Source organism: Letharia columbiana (assembly GCF_014066305.1).
Source record: "Letharia columbiana isolate WasteWater2 chromosome Unknown Sc0000019_s0, whole genome shotgun sequence".
Classification (NCBI taxonomy): Eukaryota; Fungi; Ascomycota; class Lecanoromycetes; order Lecanorales; family Parmeliaceae; genus Letharia; species Letharia columbiana.
In genome coordinates this window covers 419,172-436,722 of record NW_023501060.1, presented here as the reverse complement: position 1 = coordinate 436,722, position 17,551 = coordinate 419,172, and the positions used below count along the sequence as shown (strand labels likewise).

At 51.3% G+C, this 17,551-nt stretch overlaps 6 protein-coding genes across 6 annotated transcripts; 2 read left to right on the top strand and 4 right to left on the bottom strand.

Annotated features, from left to right (window-relative positions):
- Positions 1-368: 368 nt before the first annotated feature.
- HO173_006530 (uncharacterized protein) lies at positions 369-4,348 on the bottom strand (the record flags this gene model as incomplete). The annotated part of the gene is made up of 5 exons (XM_037308439.1): positions 369-1,334; positions 1,384-1,638; positions 1,689-3,983; positions 4,034-4,124; positions 4,173-4,348. 5 exons carry the CDS (start codon positions 4,346-4,348, stop codon positions 369-371), a joined length of 3,783 nt encoding a protein of 1,260 aa, XP_037164705.1.
- Positions 4,349-4,869: 521 nt separating this feature from the next.
- HO173_006529 (uncharacterized protein) lies at positions 4,870-6,289 on the top strand (the record flags this gene model as incomplete). Its single annotated transcript, XM_037308438.1, has 5 exons — positions 4,870-5,261; positions 5,323-5,653; positions 5,707-6,030; positions 6,083-6,178; positions 6,233-6,289. 5 exons carry the CDS (start codon positions 4,870-4,872, stop codon positions 6,287-6,289), a joined length of 1,200 nt encoding a protein of 399 aa, XP_037164704.1.
- Positions 6,290-6,932: 643 nt separating this feature from the next.
- HO173_006528 (uncharacterized protein) lies at positions 6,933-7,895 on the top strand (the record flags this gene model as incomplete). The annotated part of the gene is made up of 3 exons (XM_037308437.1): positions 6,933-7,041; positions 7,092-7,164; positions 7,310-7,895. The coding sequence occupies 3 exons, from the start codon at positions 6,933-6,935 to the stop codon at positions 7,893-7,895; spliced, it is 768 nt and encodes a 255-aa protein (XP_037164703.1).
- A 933-nt stretch (positions 7,896-8,828) lies between these two features.
- On the bottom strand, positions 8,829-10,446 carry HO173_006527 (uncharacterized protein; the record flags this gene model as incomplete). Its single annotated transcript, XM_037308436.1, has 6 exons — positions 8,829-8,909; positions 8,995-9,587; positions 9,643-9,760; positions 9,939-9,970; positions 10,030-10,218; positions 10,329-10,446. 6 exons carry the CDS (start codon positions 10,444-10,446, stop codon positions 8,829-8,831), a joined length of 1,131 nt encoding a protein of 376 aa, XP_037164702.1.
- Positions 10,447-11,308: 862 nt separating this feature from the next.
- HO173_006526 (uncharacterized protein) lies at positions 11,309-12,776 on the bottom strand (the record flags this gene model as incomplete). The annotated part of the gene is made up of 4 exons (XM_037308435.1): positions 11,309-12,045; positions 12,108-12,192; positions 12,250-12,374; positions 12,434-12,776. 4 exons carry the CDS (start codon positions 12,774-12,776, stop codon positions 11,309-11,311), a joined length of 1,290 nt encoding a protein of 429 aa, XP_037164701.1.
- Positions 12,777-16,139: 3,363 nt separating this feature from the next.
- On the bottom strand, positions 16,140-17,549 carry HO173_006525 (uncharacterized protein; the record flags this gene model as incomplete). Its single annotated transcript, XM_037308434.1, has 1 exon — positions 16,140-17,549. One exon carries the CDS (start codon positions 17,547-17,549, stop codon positions 16,140-16,142), a length of 1,410 nt encoding a protein of 469 aa, XP_037164700.1.
- Between the last annotated feature and the right edge of the window lie 2 nt (positions 17,550-17,551).

The following is a 17,551-nucleotide window of genomic DNA, read 5'->3' as shown; positions in this document are numbered from 1 at the left end:
ATCATGTATTAACGTCCTGCGAGCCACCTTCCCATACTCCGCTGTAACTTGTAACTTGCTATGACGCCTATTAACAATGCAAGTGGACCGTTGGCCATCCAACGCAGTTGGTAGAGAAGAAAAAAGGGTTCTCCGAGGCACCCAAACGCGCCTCGATACCCCGAACCTAGCGGATCCATTCGCTGCTACCACGGTCCCATCTACACTCATTGGCATGAGCGGCATGCTTCTTCCCTTCCTCTCCAGACATCGGAGCACCCGTCCCTGAAACTGTCGCTGCACAGATCGAATGCGGACGTTCTGGCTGGCAACAGAGGTGAAATGCACAGGCATACACCGGAGAGTCAGTGAATGTATAGAGCACACGGTCACAGTCCAAAAGTCCACCCGCCCTCCCTCCTCAACCTCTGCCTCGCCTCCACATCCCTTCTGATCTCCTCCTCTGTTAACCGATCAGCGCCCGCCCAATTGGCGCTACTCGTCCTTGACCTGAACCGATGATGCCTCTCTTTGAACATCTCCTCCATATGCGGACTCGCCACGGGCCCAAAGACGGCATCCGCGTCCATATTCTCATCTTGTGTCATTAGGAGTTGGCGCAATTGGGGTGACTGGGCCCACTCGGGAAGGTTCGCGCCCTTCTTCGCCTTTTCGGCTTCGTCCTCCGAGTCTGATTCTTCGCTTTCCGTGGGAATGTCGTCGAGATGGATGTTCTCACCATTCTGATAATGAGGGGAGGCTTTGGCTGGTGGGGGAGCGAGTTTGGAGGGAAGTGGGGTCTTGTGATTTGCTTGTGGGGGGTTGGGGGCCTCGGCGAAGGGGATTTTGCCGTTGGTGTATTTGGCTATGTCAGGATGGTGGCCTGGTCGTGACATTTGGTTTTGATGGGCGTGCTGTTGGTACGCTTGGCTTGCTGTGGTCGTCTTGAGCAGAGATGGTGCATTATGATGGTGAGGCGCAGGCGGTGGTGCTGTTGTGTAATTGCTGCCGAATATTGACGCCTTATGACCATCCTTGCGAATCCCTGATTGGCGGATGGGAGGCGCCATTGTCGGTCGAACTCTGATTTCCTGCAATTCTTCGTCTTCTGTCCTCCGCCGTTTACCGTCGTTTTGTTGATATGAAGGACCACCTTGCGGGCGAACCTGTCGAGGAGGCTCGTCATCGGTGTCAGGGTTGAAGACTCGTTTGTTGGCTGGTTTCGCTGGATTCTGAGGATGAGCATTAGGAAAGCTTGGATGAGGCGGCGCGTTATGCAGCCTTGATGGAGGCCTGGCGCCACCCATATCCGGACGATTTGCCGAGGTAGCATGTGCGTACTGTGAGATAGGTGCCTTCAAAATCAGCCATTGCTAAATTAAATCAACGTCAGAGTCGGCGTACCTGATCCATTGCAGGCCTCTGCGGCACCCGTTGCTGTTGCTCTTTCTTGTTCAGCTCCATCCTTCTCTTCTCAATTGCTTGCTTCTGTGCGATTTTCTTAGGGTCCTCAGCAGCCGCAGCACGCTCTCGTTCACGCTGCCTCTCTGCTTCCTCACGTTGTTGCTGCTCTTGTCGTCTCGCTTCCTCTTGCTGAACAGCCCTTTTACGTTCTATTTCACGTTTCTGATCAAGCTTGCGTTGTGCCTCCCTCTCATCCTGCTTCAGAATTAGCATGCGATAATTCATCTGGCCTCGCGGAGACACACCTGTTCTTTCTTCCGCTCTGCTGCGAGTAGAGCTTTGGGCTTAGGTGCCGCGGATGTCGCAGAGCTCTTGAGGCTACTGTTAGAAGCTGAGGTCTGAAGTGAAGCGTTGCTAGGCATCCTCCCGACTGCTGGCTGCTTTGGCTGTGATTGGGGCAAGGACTCCTGCAGACTTGATGAGAGCGCGGCGTTACTAAGCGGGATCCTCTGCGAGAGCGTGCCAACACGAATAGCCACAGGTTGTGGCTTTGGCTTGGGAGCTGTCTCTTTGGCAGGCTTAATGGGTCTTCTCACATTGCTGGGCTTTTGCAACTGTGACTGTTGCGTTGGGGCATGCGACGCTGGTGGACCCATTAGTTGAGATGGTAAGTCGTCCTCAACAACATCCGGTTGGGCTTTAGGACTTTCGTGAGTTTGCGTTTTCCTTGGGCTCTGCCTTGTTGGCTTGGTCTTCGCTTCTACCTGAGGGCCTTGCGGCTGCACAAGCTTCTGCGTCACAAGTTCTGGACCCTCATTTTCTCTGGCTTTTTCAAGCTCTTCTTCAGTTCGTCGGCGTTCCCTTGCTTCTGACTCCTTCCTTCTTTCCTCCTTCTCCGTGGAGCTTCGAGTCTTCCGAACATCGGTGTTACTCACTGAGTTGTTCAAACAGCCTTTCGGAGACTTGCTTCTCAAAACATTACTGAATGATGGCGCGTGTGTAACGCCGTGAGTGCGTGTCGAAAGGGGCGAAAGGGTCTCCATCCTAGCTTGCGCGGACACACCGGCACTACTTGAGAATAAGCCTCGAGCAGTCTTCATGATTGATTGCAATTTCGACTTGGAAGCGCTCAAGGGTCCATCAACATACCGTCTCGAAGATGGGCTGCCAAGCGGAGTCGTTGACTGGTCTGTAGGCGTTGAACCATTCCATCCCGATGCTGTGGTTGCACGTACAGCTTTTGTAGCAGCCCCTTCAGTAGCTTCCGCTAGGGGTGTAGATTGGGAAACCGTGGCTGCCCTCGAGAGCCATTGTCCACTACTTCGAGTTCTCTGCGCCTGAGCATGGCGTAACGGAGACGGCGCTTTTGTAGCTGGCTCATCATTTCGACTATGACCAAAATCTTGGCCACCAATAGTTTGTTTTCCCCTGATGTCCTCCATGACATCTACGGAAATACTTTTGGATAGCTGGGGTCGGTTCAAAGCACTTGGCTGTACCTGAGGTGGCTGGATCCAGTCATCGTCATCTTCATCGTTAGATACTGGGGCAGTCACTGTCTTCAAAGGGAGAAACGAAGTCTGCTGAACCATCTCTGTTTGTGGCTCTGGGTTTGGTAGCTCTGGGTAGTTGAGAGTTGTCACAGCTGCTGCTGCGGGGATTGATTTCGTTGGTCGAGCAGGTTGTGACTTTCCGAGCATGTTGATTCTATCGTGGAGCCGCTGTGTAGAGGATTTGTTGTGGAGCTGAGCCATCTTAGACTCTCCATCCGACTCTTCGCGATTGAGTGCCGGCTTCTCCTTATCAACATCCATGTCATCGTTGATCTCATCTTCATGATCAGGCTCGGGCTGCCTTGAGCCGCCGAGAGATTTCCCACCAGTGAATCTCCCAAGGAAGCTACCACGCGTCTTTGACTGGTCCAAGTGGCTAGTTCCAGAAGCCCTTGCCCCTATGCTTTTTTTCGTTGTCAAGGGTTCACGCGCGGGCAAAGCCGCGAAAGTGAGGCTACTCTTGCGGACGAGAGGTCTAGCAGGGCTCGATCCTTGAGATGGCGACCGCGACTCATCCACAACGAGATCCTCATCCAGATCTTTGTCCAAATTATCAGTTTCCATCACATCATCTGAGACATGGTCTGGAACAGGCGCGAGTCCAGGCGAAGGTGCTTTGGTAGGTTCCGCGGGATCTTCGACGTCTGCAACTGGAGGTTCATTCTTTTGTGGGCTTGCGATGGTGACATCAACCTTTGAAATTTCCTCTTTCGCTGAATGAAAGGACCTCTCCGTGGTGCTGTGACGCTCCGACTGGTTTGCCACGTTTGGATGTCCTCGCAAGGGTGACTTTGGAGGGAACTCTTCCAGCGTATCGTGGGTCTCAGCTGATGATGGCACTACTGCCAAACCCTGATCAGTATCCATGTCATCTTCTGGAAGTCCATGATAGCCCGAGTCTGCGTTCGCCTTCGTTTCCTTCTCAATTTCGACAAGTATGATGGGTTCTTCAGCAACTTGGAATGTAGGAGCAGCCCTCGTGGGGCTGGCCTGATGAGAAGGGTTGTTAGCCCGCTGCGCGTTGGTCAGGAAAATGTCAGTCAAAGGCTGCAAGAGATTTTAGTACTCGTTGGTAGCTGGGCCCTTCAGATACTCACCTCTCGAACCTCCAACGGATTTCGCTTCCTCGCTGTTCGTGGAGTCTTGCCGCGTAATTTGCCCGGAGTTTTGAAGATCTCCGTAACGTTTCTGTTCGCGATCAGCGAGTCCAACATCTTCCCAGACTGTCATTCGTACACTTCATTCTTGCTGAAAATCTCCGCCATATGCTCGTTGAGCCATTCGACCTCATTGCGAGCTGAGAACGTGAAGTCTTCTGCTTCTTGGGTACAAAATTGAGTGACCTGATCATTTTCATCATTGATCCATTGTTGAGATCCTATCTGCTGCGCTCGGGAACGGACTGCTGCCATGATGAATTTGGTGTTGAGCGAGCAAAGAGGGAGTGGAATTGCTATCTCGCTGGGTGCGCCGCTGTCATGAAGATGCAGTTTAGTATGATGCAAACATCAGCCGAGCGCACTGCTACGGAAGCAATCGCAAAGCCGTGTTGCTGTTATGGCGAATCGTTAGTATGAGGTTCAGGTTCTCCGCTGCGGTTTGTTTTGATCTACACCGCGCTAATCAGCCCTACGCTCGAAGTCACATGATTCGCTTTTCTTCTTCCTCTCCGCTCAATTCGCAACATCTCTTTCCATTGACTAGCTACATTTCTTCTTTACAACCAACAGGCCTCATTCACGGTGACGTGCCATATGTGGCATGAATCGCTTAGCCTGGCTTTCATCTATCGATGTCGAACAAGATGCCTCGATTTGCGAGGAAGCTCCTTCACTTGCCGTCGAAATGCCTTCCGCCAAGTAGGCTCCCAGGGCACCGTTCGCTGCCCGTAAATCTGTCCCGCGCTTTCTCTACTAGTAACCCGCACAGGATCATGGAGCTCACAGGCTTTTCGCAAGAACAGCTAGATGTTCGAGAAGCTGTTGCCAAGATCTGCTCCAAATTTCCAGACGAGTACTGGGCGGGACATGATGAATCTGGCGTGTATCCACATGAACTCCATGCAGCTCTTGCACAAGATGGCTGGATTGGAATCGCATTGCCTGAGGATCTCGGCGGTGCTGGACTTGGTATATCTGAAGCCACAATGATGCTTCAGACCATCTCACAAAGCGGTGCCGGCATAGCAGGAGCTCAGTCAATCCATGCAAATGTATATGCCACACAACCGGTTGCCAAATTCGCCAAAGAGGATCAACGAAAGAGTATGCTGCCTAGGTTGATCAGTGGTGAGTGGAAAGCATGCTTTGGGGTGACGGAGCCAAGGTCAGGAGACAAATAGACAACGTCTCCGCAGTCGGCAATGACTTACGCTAGGTGTGATCAGTACTGGGCTAGAAACCCTGAAGTTGAAGACCCTAGCGGTTCGTGACGGGGACTCTTACAATATTTCGGGCCAGAAGATATGGATTTCATCCGCCCAAGTTGCATCAAAGATGATATTGTTGGCTCGTACGGAACCTCTGCAAGAACTTAAGAAGCCATCGGAGGGCCTGTCTTTGTTTTTCATTGATTTCGATAGACATGCTCCTGGGCTTGAACTGAAGAGGATCAAGAAGATGGGAGGCAGAGCTGTTGATGCTAACGAAGTGTTCTTTGACAACTACCGAGTCCCAGCAGATACTCTGATAGGCGAAGAAGGGCAAGGCTTCAAGATTGTGAGAAGAAGGTCTAGATTAGTGAGGGATGTATGGAGACTGACCACTGCTAGGTTCTCCACGGGATGAATGCTGAGCGCTGTTTACTCGCTGGAGAGGCATTGGGCCTGGGCTACGCCGCATTGGAGAAGGCTTCGAAGTATGCACGAGAGCGTGTAGTCTTTGGGAGACCCATCGGCCAGAATCAAGGCATCCAGCATCCTCTTGCCGCGGCTTACATGAACCTCGAAGCTGCCAAGCTTGCAACGTACCATGCAGCCAGGGTGTATGACTCGAGCGGCAAGGATCCCTATGTGACGCCTCATGCAGTAGGCGTAGCTTGCAATTCTGCCAAATATCTTGCTGCCGAAGCTGCGTTCACTGCCTGTGAAAGATCCGTAAGCCCTTTCAATTTCTGAGACTCGGGAACCAGAGATTGAATTGTGGCAGGTACTCGCTCATGGTGGCATGGGATATGCGCAAGAATATCACGTCGAGAGGTACATGAGAGAATGTTTCGTTCCTCGTATCGCACCTGTGAGCAGAGTAAGTAACGAACATGGCTACCCCAATGGAGAATTACTTGCTGACGACATACAGGAAATGATCATGAATTATATCGGTGAGAAGGTGTTAGGACTTCCAAGGAGCTATTGAGAATTGGCCCAAGCTATGTGCAGAGAGGATTGCTTTGACTGTAGTCAATTGAAGTTGCGTGGCATGTGTGGGACGTTCATGTGCAAATAGAAGGAGTCGAGGAAGGCACGATGAACGAGGCTAGTCTAGAAAGATGCCTCATCTTGCAATCGAGCCCACGTGAAAGTTAAGACTGCTGCAGGTAAATATCTCGAACATTGTTGAATTCAACGCGTCGGGTCTCCTTAGCGTGTGCCTAAGTATCACCTGCTCCACTTGCTCAACATCAACATCTCTTGCCATCGGTATCACTCTCCAAACATCATCTTCAGAGGCTCCATACACTTCATCTGCCTTCTCGCTACACTAGACGACCCGCCAATGACATCTTTCAGCTATCTGTTGATAATCACCATTTCTTCCATTGACATCACTCTCAAGACCCATACCATTGTTGGCGTTCTGTTCGGGATAAATATAACAGTCATCAACCCCTTTTAATTGCCTGGTACCCGCAGTCGTGACTTCAGGACGGATGATTGTCTTCCAGTCGAGGGCAGAGGCCAGGGTGACATGCCGGCATTGGTTACTTGACCCCGCTGGTTGCCTGGATCACCAATGCAGATACAGCCATACTATAAAAGGTGCCCTATCGCCGCCATCAATGTTCGCGTGCTACGCATTCAATAATGGAGGCTGTCCTTTGTCTCAAGACCAGTGTTTGTCCGCCCATCTAGTCACAGGACCTGGCAATCAATACCTCCAGATTCGTCGTAAGTAAGGCTTTCTCTCTCACTACAGCACTCCACTTACCCAGCTATAGACTCCAACTTGAAGCTATCTGATGCTCCAATCGCTGAGGCCGCAGCCAGAGCGGGATTTGATTGCAGCAATTGGTATGTGTTTCGGACCACTTTACGGGCGATCAGACACGTTCTGGAAGCCAAAGGCTCTTCATGCCCCCTGAAGCTGTCACGTTGCTCCGATTTCTTGCTTTGGCCCGCCCTTGAAGAACAAAGGCTGACTCGGAAAAATCCATAGGCCCAAGCTCAAAGGCCTCATTGATGCCGTCCGTGCTGTCGATACACCAGTCTCTTACCCCGATCGCTGGACGGGACCTGCGGCTTTTAGATCCGATATCTATCCCGATCATTGGAAAGCTGACCTCATGAGAGAACGGAAAGGAGTCACCCAAGCCTACCGAGACGTCGTCAGAACCCCTTCGGTACCAGCTTTTGTTGTGAGTGCCAAGGAACTCATCAAGAATATCAACTCAACCACTCGTTCGGCACGCACGCCCGCCACAGGCACAAACAACGTTGCCTTGGGACCTCGTGCATCGAATAAACGGAACGCGGATGTCATTGACCTCCTCTCCTCGTCACCAAAGCGAGCAAAAATCGAACCACCCGCTACACCCAATGTCATCGACCTTACTCAGGATGAAAACCCTACTATCAAGTTCATCCCTAGTCGTCGTCTATCCTCGCGACCAGCCCTTGCAGATATCACAAATTGTGGCACTGGCTCCAAGAACTCTCAGAAACGCCGCAAGAACCTCCGCCCTTCGCGAGAGCAAGACATCCACCGTGAAAGCCTCGGGTTGTTGGCGAAGATCGCGTGCTAGTGCTCATGCCCTTGATGTGGACCGAGAGACCCTTCGTCGACGCTGGGAGCTCGACGGCGAGCTCCAGCTCCAGTATATCACAGACCATTTAGCTGATCTGAACGAGTGTTTCACAACGGCTGAGAATGGGATGAATGGTGCTTTGGAGGTCATTGACAAGAGGCTTCTATGAACGATCTGACTATGGGCTGATTCAATGCTCGACTAATACTCGACCAAAGGCAGGAACGTCCTTAGACTGGAGTGGGTGATAGAAGTTTCTCTACGATTATGGGAGTGAAGACCTGCGCAGCTAATTAGCAGCATTTTGTGAGTCTTGGACTCAATCTGCGAGAGTGGTGGTACTTACGTGATTATAGCCTACTCTTGAATGATCACTCGATTCATAACCTTCGCTTGAGGAGTGGCTGCTGGATGGCTCACGATTGCGTAGGGAGGTGAATCTAATGCATCTCATCAGCTTTGTCACGCTGGTAATGCTCGTCAGAAGTGGCTGTTGAATGCACGTGGCAGTGTCGTCCAAACATATGGATTGTCGCCTCTTATGTTGCTTTGTGGGAGAATCGATGTAAACATTGTGAGAAAACACTTCTTCAGACATTACCAATGTCTTATAGCTTCGTCGTCCAAAAATACCTGGCTGGGCTTCGATGGTAAGGTGTTCACTTGCTAGTTGATACCACAATATGCGAGTACGCACTGACGAATTTCGACAAACAAGCATTTCTAAAAGATTTAAAGTACAAGTAGAGACCGCTCATTGGTACATCTTTCCGGGTCAGAACCCAGCATAATCCTCATATACCTTATCGCTACCGCAATTCAAATCAGTCTAGAGGTCTTCGTGTCCACTTCGAGTCGCCACACTTATGGCTGCATCCCTTGTTTGCGTGCCCTCAGCACCGCTTGCTCTTGCCATTAATACGGCACCATCTAGTAGGCTGGCTCAGCCTGTCCACCAAATTGGGAGTTCTTGTATTGCTCCTGGTGGGAAGTGACGCCAGACGTAGGCTCCTATTACATTTTGCGAGTCAGCATATCTTTTTGGGGGCAAAAACCCGAGCACTGAGACAGCTCGAAGGGGCATGAAGAGCTTTACCTGCTTGGGAGCATGGGGGAAGTCGGAGGCGCTAAGGTCGCTGCCCGGCTCAGATTTGACTGGTGCGTCGGACGTAGGCTTGGAGCTATTGACTTCAGGAGAAGTGGAGCGGCCACGAGCATTACCCATGTACTCCTGGGCTTTGGCGCTGTAGTCTCCGGCATAAGATTTGACAGTCTCGTGAGCACGAGCGGTATGATGGCCAGCAAGATCCTTGAGCTGATTTGCTTGGGCGTTAGCGACCTCGGACGCGTTTTTGACGTGGTGGTCGATGAGCTCCTTGTTCGTCATGTAGATCAAGGGTCCCATGTAGATGCATGAGACGGCGATGAGGGACAGGCCCCAGAATGGAACGACCTTGATGAGCCAGTAGGAGAGAAGAGCTGCGACAAAGCCCGCAACGGTGTGGACGACGTTTTCGGCAAAGAGGACACGTTGGAATTCAATGACGAAGAAATTGATGAATTGCTCGATGTCCTCCAGCGATGCCTCAAGAGCCTCCCTTGGAATTGTGTAGTATTTCTTTGGTCGGAAGGAAGAAGCTAGGCCTTGGGAGAGGACAAGCTTTCCAGCGATTTCAGCAGAGGCGGTGACTGTACTGCTGTCAGTGCTACTGCATCGACTCATTGTAGAATGATTAGAACGTACTCCCAAGTACCATCCACAAGGCCTTGAACGACCAGCGTAGGGCGGGCAAGTACCGGGCTGCGAAGATGGAGAGTACAATCGAAACAAAGGATAGCGTCGTTGCACGGGGATTCTCCCACTGTAGTAAGAATCAGCTTCTTGCTCCCATTCCTTATTTGACATGCTGTGGTGGCCTTCTGCCCCTGCCGTGCACCACAACTCTTATCCTTGAAGTGGCTCAGACTGCCGATGATCGAGTATTCAAAGACGCTATTTAGGGTTTTGGGTCGGCCGACAAGGGAAGGGCATTGACATACGCTTAGGAGATTGTAGAAGAACGAATGGTAATCTGCCAAGGCTGTCAGAATCTATAACGATATTTAGGTTTCATGAGGATATTCGACTTACGAGTCAACGGCTGCCCATTTGCCGTAGACTGCTCGGGAGTGGTGCGAGAGTCAGCAAGACTACGGAATTCGGACGTAGTCTTTGCATGCTGGTCCTTGACATGGTCCGCAACGGGGCCGTTGCCCATTGCATCTTTCACACTCTGTGTAGCAGGATGATTCTGGATCGTGTTGGCAGCAGATTGAGCATCTAGGTCGATTGTCAACAAGTTTTGCCAGGGTCACGCGAGCAGCTCGGAATACTGCCACAGAGGTATTAGTCCACATTCCCCGGCTGCGAAAGGGTGAATTCTACCTGACTGTCATAGAGGCTTCCCTTCGTGTCTTGCATTGAATCGTTCATGCTGGACATTGTGGGAACGTTGAATCCGGAGCTTTGCGAAATTTGATCAAGCTTTGGAGGTCCTGAGTCAGTCATGTTTAGTCGTCAACCACACGAAATGCTTGAAGGAGGTAGTAAACTGTGAAATACTTGTAGTTATGAAGCAGTGAAGAGCCTTTAGGAGGTGAAGTGTTGACGAGATCTTTGCCTTAACTGTGGATGGAGATGAGGGTGGTGAGAGAGAAAACTTGTTTGGAAACTGCCGCCTTGGCAAGACTATGACGAAGGCTTGAGAAGTCGCGACTGGTCAACAATTCAGGGGATTTAATAAGTTACGAGGTATCAACACGTATTTCCTCTGAACAGAATATAGATGACACTTTGGTCTAACATCAGCATCATCTTTCAATTCAACACGCATGAACTGTCACTTGACCCAGCTGGCAGATGACGCCTTCAGTCTCCACCATCTCGGACAACCGTTTCAGGGGTCAGACGCCCCTTTTTTTCCTTCCATGGACGCCCCCATACTCAACGGCTGGGGTACATTCCCCATGATACATTTCAGACTCCCGTCAGTACTAAGCTACAAGGCTCCCGAACTACAAATACACAATTGATCGTTGATCCAATGGCTGTCGGTTCCTGGCTACAATCCGAATCCTGCCGGTCTTCTCCGAGCTTCTCTTAATTTCTCTGCCATGGTAGAGTGGGCACAAAGCAAGCTCACGTGAGTTGTGTAATATGAAGTAGAGCAACGATTCATTCAGCAATCATCCAATCTATTCTGTGTCTGTTCTGTATTTCATCCCCATTTCCTATCCATCCTCTCCCCAAAATCATGGCCTCGCATCCGCTTTCCCTTAAATCAGACCCAAGGAAATTGTCTCTTGCAGCACAGACTCCATTCGAAAGCATCACGTCATGTGGTCAACACCCTCATACCCAGAATCGTGCACTATGCCGAAGCTCGACGACGTTTCAATGCCTTTCTCTCCCCCAATGTCGCGTCCGCCATGTTTAACTCAATCAGCGTATACGCTGCTCCAATCTCGGGTGTCATGGCTGCAGATACCTTCCTTCGTTTTGGTGATGCAGGAGAGTCTATTGACGAGTGACCAGAGGAACTTTCGGCGTCGGAAGCCTCGTCAATCTCAGATATCCCTCGCTTAGTATCGGTCATCCGCTTGCTATGTGTGGTAGTCGGATAGCCAAGACCACGAGGGCTCGAAGTGACATTCCTTGGCTGCTGTTGCAAGAATCGGTATGTCTGCAGGCAGGCCAGCCTTGGGGAGTTCACTGGAGTCCATTCGATGCTCCTGGGCGAGTCAGGGGACCCTGGGTACTTCTCACTGCGATCCGAGTCCGTACCGTATCCACTCTCCGCATCCGTTGCCTTGGCCGGTCTGGGCCGCAGCGGCTTTGGAGGCCATGCGGGTGAATTGGCGTAAGGAGCCGATGTACGAGGACTTACAGCCACAGAAGACTCCCTAGATTGCGTCTGGTTGGTTGTCGCAGCCTCGGTACACCGCTGGATGATACTGGGGTGGACGTTCAAGCGTAGATAAGATTCATCGCCACACTTTTGGCACATCGAGACGAAGTCCGGTCCAAAAACAGGCACCAGCACGTATCTGATCTCATAGCAGAACCTTGCAGCCACGGCTTTAGCCGCTTCGAATGGCACCCAGTATCCTACGTGAAGTTAATTGAAACAGCCTCTGTTATGAATGAGGCGAAAATGACGCAACACATACCTTGAGCGGAGATAGAGCCACCAGTAATGCTGTGGGATATTTCACGGAGCCCCGGATTTGCGTTCATCACTTTCGCTGGCATTGTCTAATTACGAGGTGTAAGCTATGGTGACTGCAAAAGGCCCACGGAAGGATCGCTTACCTTCGTGTGCTTCAGGCTTTTGAAGAACGATGTGACCCTCACCAAGCCCACATTGTAATCCCACATCACAGTATGTGCATCCTTGTCTCGAGCATCGTCCGGCATTCTGAAAGTGTACTGGTAGACTAATGGCCATGATTGAGCTTCTCTTCGATACCGATCTTCTTGCGATGATGTCACATACCTTCAAATCCGTCCATTCCAGTCTTCTGTTGGAACGTCTTCTTCTCGCTGTTGTATGGAATGCGCTTGGGGTACTCTCCGATGCGGCCAATTGGCTGGACTTCGAACTTCTTGTGCTCTGCTGCAGTGGCTTCATCCTGGATCTCATAGGGAGGGTACTTGACTTCGCCTTTTGGCTTGCCTTTCACGAATGTCGCTGCTGCCTTTGACATTTTCTGCTTCTTCGGTGCTGCCAAAAGTGGCGAGGACTGCTTTTGGTACTTGTCGAAGGCGGGCGTAGGGTAGTCCCGAAAGCGTTCGAATGAAGGCGGCGATGGGTTGAGGAGCGATGCAACAGGAACCATGATTGCGTGTAGAAGATGATGGCTCGATATGGTAATATCGTGGATGTCTGGAGGATGTCTTGATCACTGTTGGGACTGAAGTTGGTGAATGGTCTGGGGTCCAAAGACAACGAGAGTTCTTTAGGAAGGCTAGATTCCTGATTGATCGATTGGAGTTGATATCGGCGACGGGCTCGGCCTCCTAATATGGCTTCTGCGAAAACACTTGGGTCTGGGCTCAATCGTCCAGCTCAACGACAAAGGCCACCGCAAAACAAGCCAAAGGCAGATGCACGGCTCCGTTGAGTGAATAAGCCAGCTCTCAGTGCCTCTTCTGAAACGGGATGCTTAAGAGCACAGAAAGTATCGAGATGCAGACCGCCAACCGCGGCTCTTTGTTGATGTTGATGCAGATCCTGGCGCACTACCATTAATCCTTGCCTTGGGATGCAGGATCAGATCAATAAAGGTAAGGCTTCCAGTGACTTTGCGTCGGTTTGCCTTGAACCTGGGTCTGGCTTAGCGCTAGTTCTGGGCTCTATCGAGGCAGGCAGACGACCGCAAGAGATTGGCGGTGAAGCGCAAATGTCTGATTCTATCGCAGAGACGCTCGCTTGTTTCTGAATCAGTGGAGATCTGGGACACTTTATCGACAAGATGAGTACCGTCAAACGTACGTAAAGTGATACACTAGGTCACGCTCGAGCTCGGTCTTCTATCTAACCTTTTCATCAAGCGAGCGTGAACACAATCGGACGGCTTCTCTTCCACTTTTCGGGCAATCTAATTCAACAAATCGCGCTAGAATAAAGCTCCAAAGGAGAGCTCACCGTCCAGCTACGTTGGCGTGTGCTTCTCAGTGCCTATCCGGGCCCGTGAGCTTAGACATGTCTTGGTATTATCAATAGTGCTCGATTAGGGAGATTTGCATCCAGCTTCGGGTTGTGCGGTATCACCAGGGTTAAATCCGCAATTTGATAGTGGTCATGCTTCGACCGAAATATTGCGTGACCTTATGGGACGTTTGCCAAAGCCAGATACCTAGGTCTGTCGTGAAGGAAGTTATACAATATCATGGCCTTCGGCCTGGTAAGGTGAAGATGCTGGCTGTACTGGATAGGCGCATGGGTCAACAGGGATCAACAGGGGTCACGGAAAAGGACTGCTTCCGAGACCTGTGGGACAAAGAGAACGTGATCTTTGCCCTAAATTTGCTAATGGGACCTCGATGCACATATGCCTAATTATGAAAGGTATGATCACCGTAGAAACCATCCTTCTGGTCTGAAGTGAGCAGCAGACTTTACAACAGTGACTGCCACTCGAAGCCGCCAATTGAAGGTACTATCATCAATCCGCACGACTTTCACCGCGTTCACCGTATATCAATTTTAAAGCTTCTCAACTACTGTACTTACCCGTCCCCCCTCTTCAATATCCAGGTTTCTGGGTCATTAGCTATAGTCTCGCCGCAAGCCCTTACCTTTTTGGACTTCAATGGCCTTCCGCATGAAAGAGGAAAAACCCAATGCCCCCACGCATATTGCACGGACCTTCGCATCTTCCAAAGGCTTCCAGAAGGCTGTGGTGCCTGGGAAGAAAGCCTTTTTGCTATTGAGGCATTGTTTAGCTTCCCGAACGAACGATTCCTGGCACAATCAATCATCATTTGTTCAAACATGCATGGGAGCCTGTTACGTTGGGGCGCTTGACTGTGGCAAACTCACCAGCGGCAAAGAGCCGAGATCTTTGTGGATTTCACCTGAACCTCTCAGAAACGTCCTTCTGGCCGTCAGTATGTCATCTTGACATGCAAAGCACGAGTCGAAGGAGTTGCCAACGAAAATGACACGTTCTGTTCCTCGAATCTCTCAGTAAGTGTTCTATGCCACTCTTCCGATGAAGGTACGGCGTGCCTACACTACGTTGCTAGTAAGGAAAAGGCCAAGAGCCACCTGATTCAATCTCGGCAGCTAAGACGATATGCTCTCCCAGTCTTTGTTCTACGTCCCCTATGAACCAAGGCTTCGCCTAAGCCTCTCTCGATTTTCAAAATCGCCATGCACGGCCCCCGCTTGTTCCCAGCCTCTGATCTTTCCCAACCCGGGAGCTCCCAGCGCTAGACCCTGCAGCTTTGATGGTCACACTCCCAACCAGAACTTACAGAGAAGGCGTTCACTTACGTACGTACAGGTACGTAGCTCGTAGATTATGCAGGTTCGGCCACACTCATCCAATCAATGTCGAAAACAACCAGCGGAGGCAAAAAAGATCGGAAGGATCACACCAATGGTGGGCGTGCATGCTTGTTCCGTCCATACAGCGTCGCCACATCATTCGACACCCAAGATACTAGCAACCTGAAGATCGACAACGCATGAGCATCGTCCATCTAATGCATATGCACATGTGTCTTGCCTATTATCTTCGAGGATCATCTAATAGGAACCATACCTTCCGTCATGCACGAGCCCTCGAAAAGCCTCCGAGACTCGAAAAGGCCGCCTTTTGGATCGACAACCAAGGCCAAGTGGTAGCCCGCACGGATCATCAATGCGTTCTCCGCAGATGCACGCAACCTTGAAATGCTCCGCGCGAAGGACCCTGAGGGTGTGGTTAGGGAACCTGGGTACGGACGTGCCTCCACACCAGAGAATGGGCTTTCGGATCACGCAGCCGAGACGGAGGCAGCCTGGGAGATACCTTGGTACATGCACACGGCCACCCTTCCCCCTCCCCTTGACCGGGGCCGCATCGAACGATTATCGTATCGGAAAATTTGGCGGCTGGGTGCGCCATGCGGAAGAACGCTTTGAGACGTCGACATCGTTTTTCCGGAAGATTATGGCGAACTGTTGGAGCTCTCACATGATGGTAACATCGGGCACCGGCGAAGGATGATCGAAGCCCACGGAGCAGAAATTTTGGGGACGCAGGGTACTGAGGCAGTGTGTGTAGTAGAGCGTGGGATTGGATTCCCATCCGCTGGGACGGGAAGGGATTCCATAACTCGTTCTGTCTAGAGCCCCGTGTCTGTATGCAGGCTTGAGGGCAGAAGAATGCCTCATTTGGTTCGCTAAACGATACGAGAAGTCATGGTAGTCTACTACGTGAGGGAATGTGGCAATGGCGACGAAAGAGTCAGATAACAAGTCCAGGATTCATGCACCGAATCCTTTCTTGCACGCGAGCTGAAAGTAAAGCTGTCCAAATGGCATCTCCCCGCATAACTACGCTTAATGTATGCTCGCCGAACCCCAGTGGTGCAAAGTCCAGCGCAAAATAATGGCAACTGATCACAAGATTGACCAAAGTCTGCTCCATCAACAGCGGAGAAATGACAAAACGCAGGCTTAAAATCATAGGAACGGTGGGCCAGCTAGCTCAATCATCGCTATCCCCGTCACCAAATTGCATCGTGCTCTCCTCAAGCTCGTCCTCAAGCTCGTCCTCGTCATCGGAAATAACCCATTTCTTCTTCGGCGCAGCAGAAGCTGCACGCCGCGCTGGTCGACGCACAGCCGGACCTGCATCCTCATCATCGTCATCATCATCCATGATCTCATTTGCCAGACCTTCCAGTTCGTCTTCTGACGGACTGTTAGCTTTTAGCGCGGCCTTTTCTGCCTTGGCTTTCTTCGCTGCATAAGCTTTCGCTGCAGGGCTCAACGGCAACTTCTTGGCTTCTGGGGGAGGGGGAGCAGCCCCTTTGGTCGGCTTCTTCGCTACGGCTTTGCCCTTAGGACCGGGATTGACAGCGGCCTTTGGAGCTGGCTTGGACGCTTTGGGAGGGGCCGCTATGATGTCGTCCAAGGAGTCCTCGTCGTCATCAGAGAGGATCGTCTTCCTCGCGGTGACGGCTGGTCCTTTCTTCGCGGTAGGAGGAGCAAGCTTGGAATAATTAGTATCGTCACTATCGATATCGATAGCGGGCTTTGAAGAGGTGGACCTCTTTGGGAGGCCTGCACTGCTGCCGGGACGAGACATCGACGCTGAAAATAGGGGCCGAGATTTGTCTGCAGGTGCGGAGGCTGTATCGATACCTTTGACCATCTTACCAACATCGAAGAGCATACCATCGCCGTCAGAGTCCGAACCATCAACATTGTATGAGACAAGCTTCGCAGCTGCACCACGAGGCCTACGGCCAGCGGTAGGACGTATGATCTCTTCGTCCGCCGCTTCATCATCCTCATCAGAGTCGATCTTCTTGGGCGCTGGTACCGCTTTCTTTACTGGAGGAGCCGTCTTTTGAGGAGCTGCTCTGGGCTTGGTTTCCTTCGGCACATCCGAGCCTGCCCCGTCCAGATTCATCCAGACATCGCCCTTGTCTTCTTCCTTAGCTGGTGCTGATATCAGATCCAGGGCATTCTTCGCAGCCTTTTGCGTGACTGTCGGGGCTTTAGCCTTCGATTTTGGCGACATCTTAGTCTTGGTGTCCGGCATCATGTAAGAAAGCAAGCCTCCGACCTCCTTCGGCATAGCAGTCTTCTTAGTTTTGACAGGAGCAACATCAAAGTCGTCATCGTCAGAGTCGATCTTGCGTTTTCGACCTGCTACGCCCCCAGTTATGTTCAACTTCCTGGAGCCTCGGCGACCCATGTTCGCGACTTTCTTTTGGCGCTTAGCCTCATCGTCAAGCTCGAATCTCCACTGGCTGAGGAAGTCATCGAGATCTCTCGTCCAGAGATCCTCTTTGGTGAGCTTGATAAGGTTATCGATCTCAATCTCCTTGTCACCAACCTGCTTCAGCAACTTTTCGATGCGCTCCTTGGTCAACGACCAGATAGGCATCT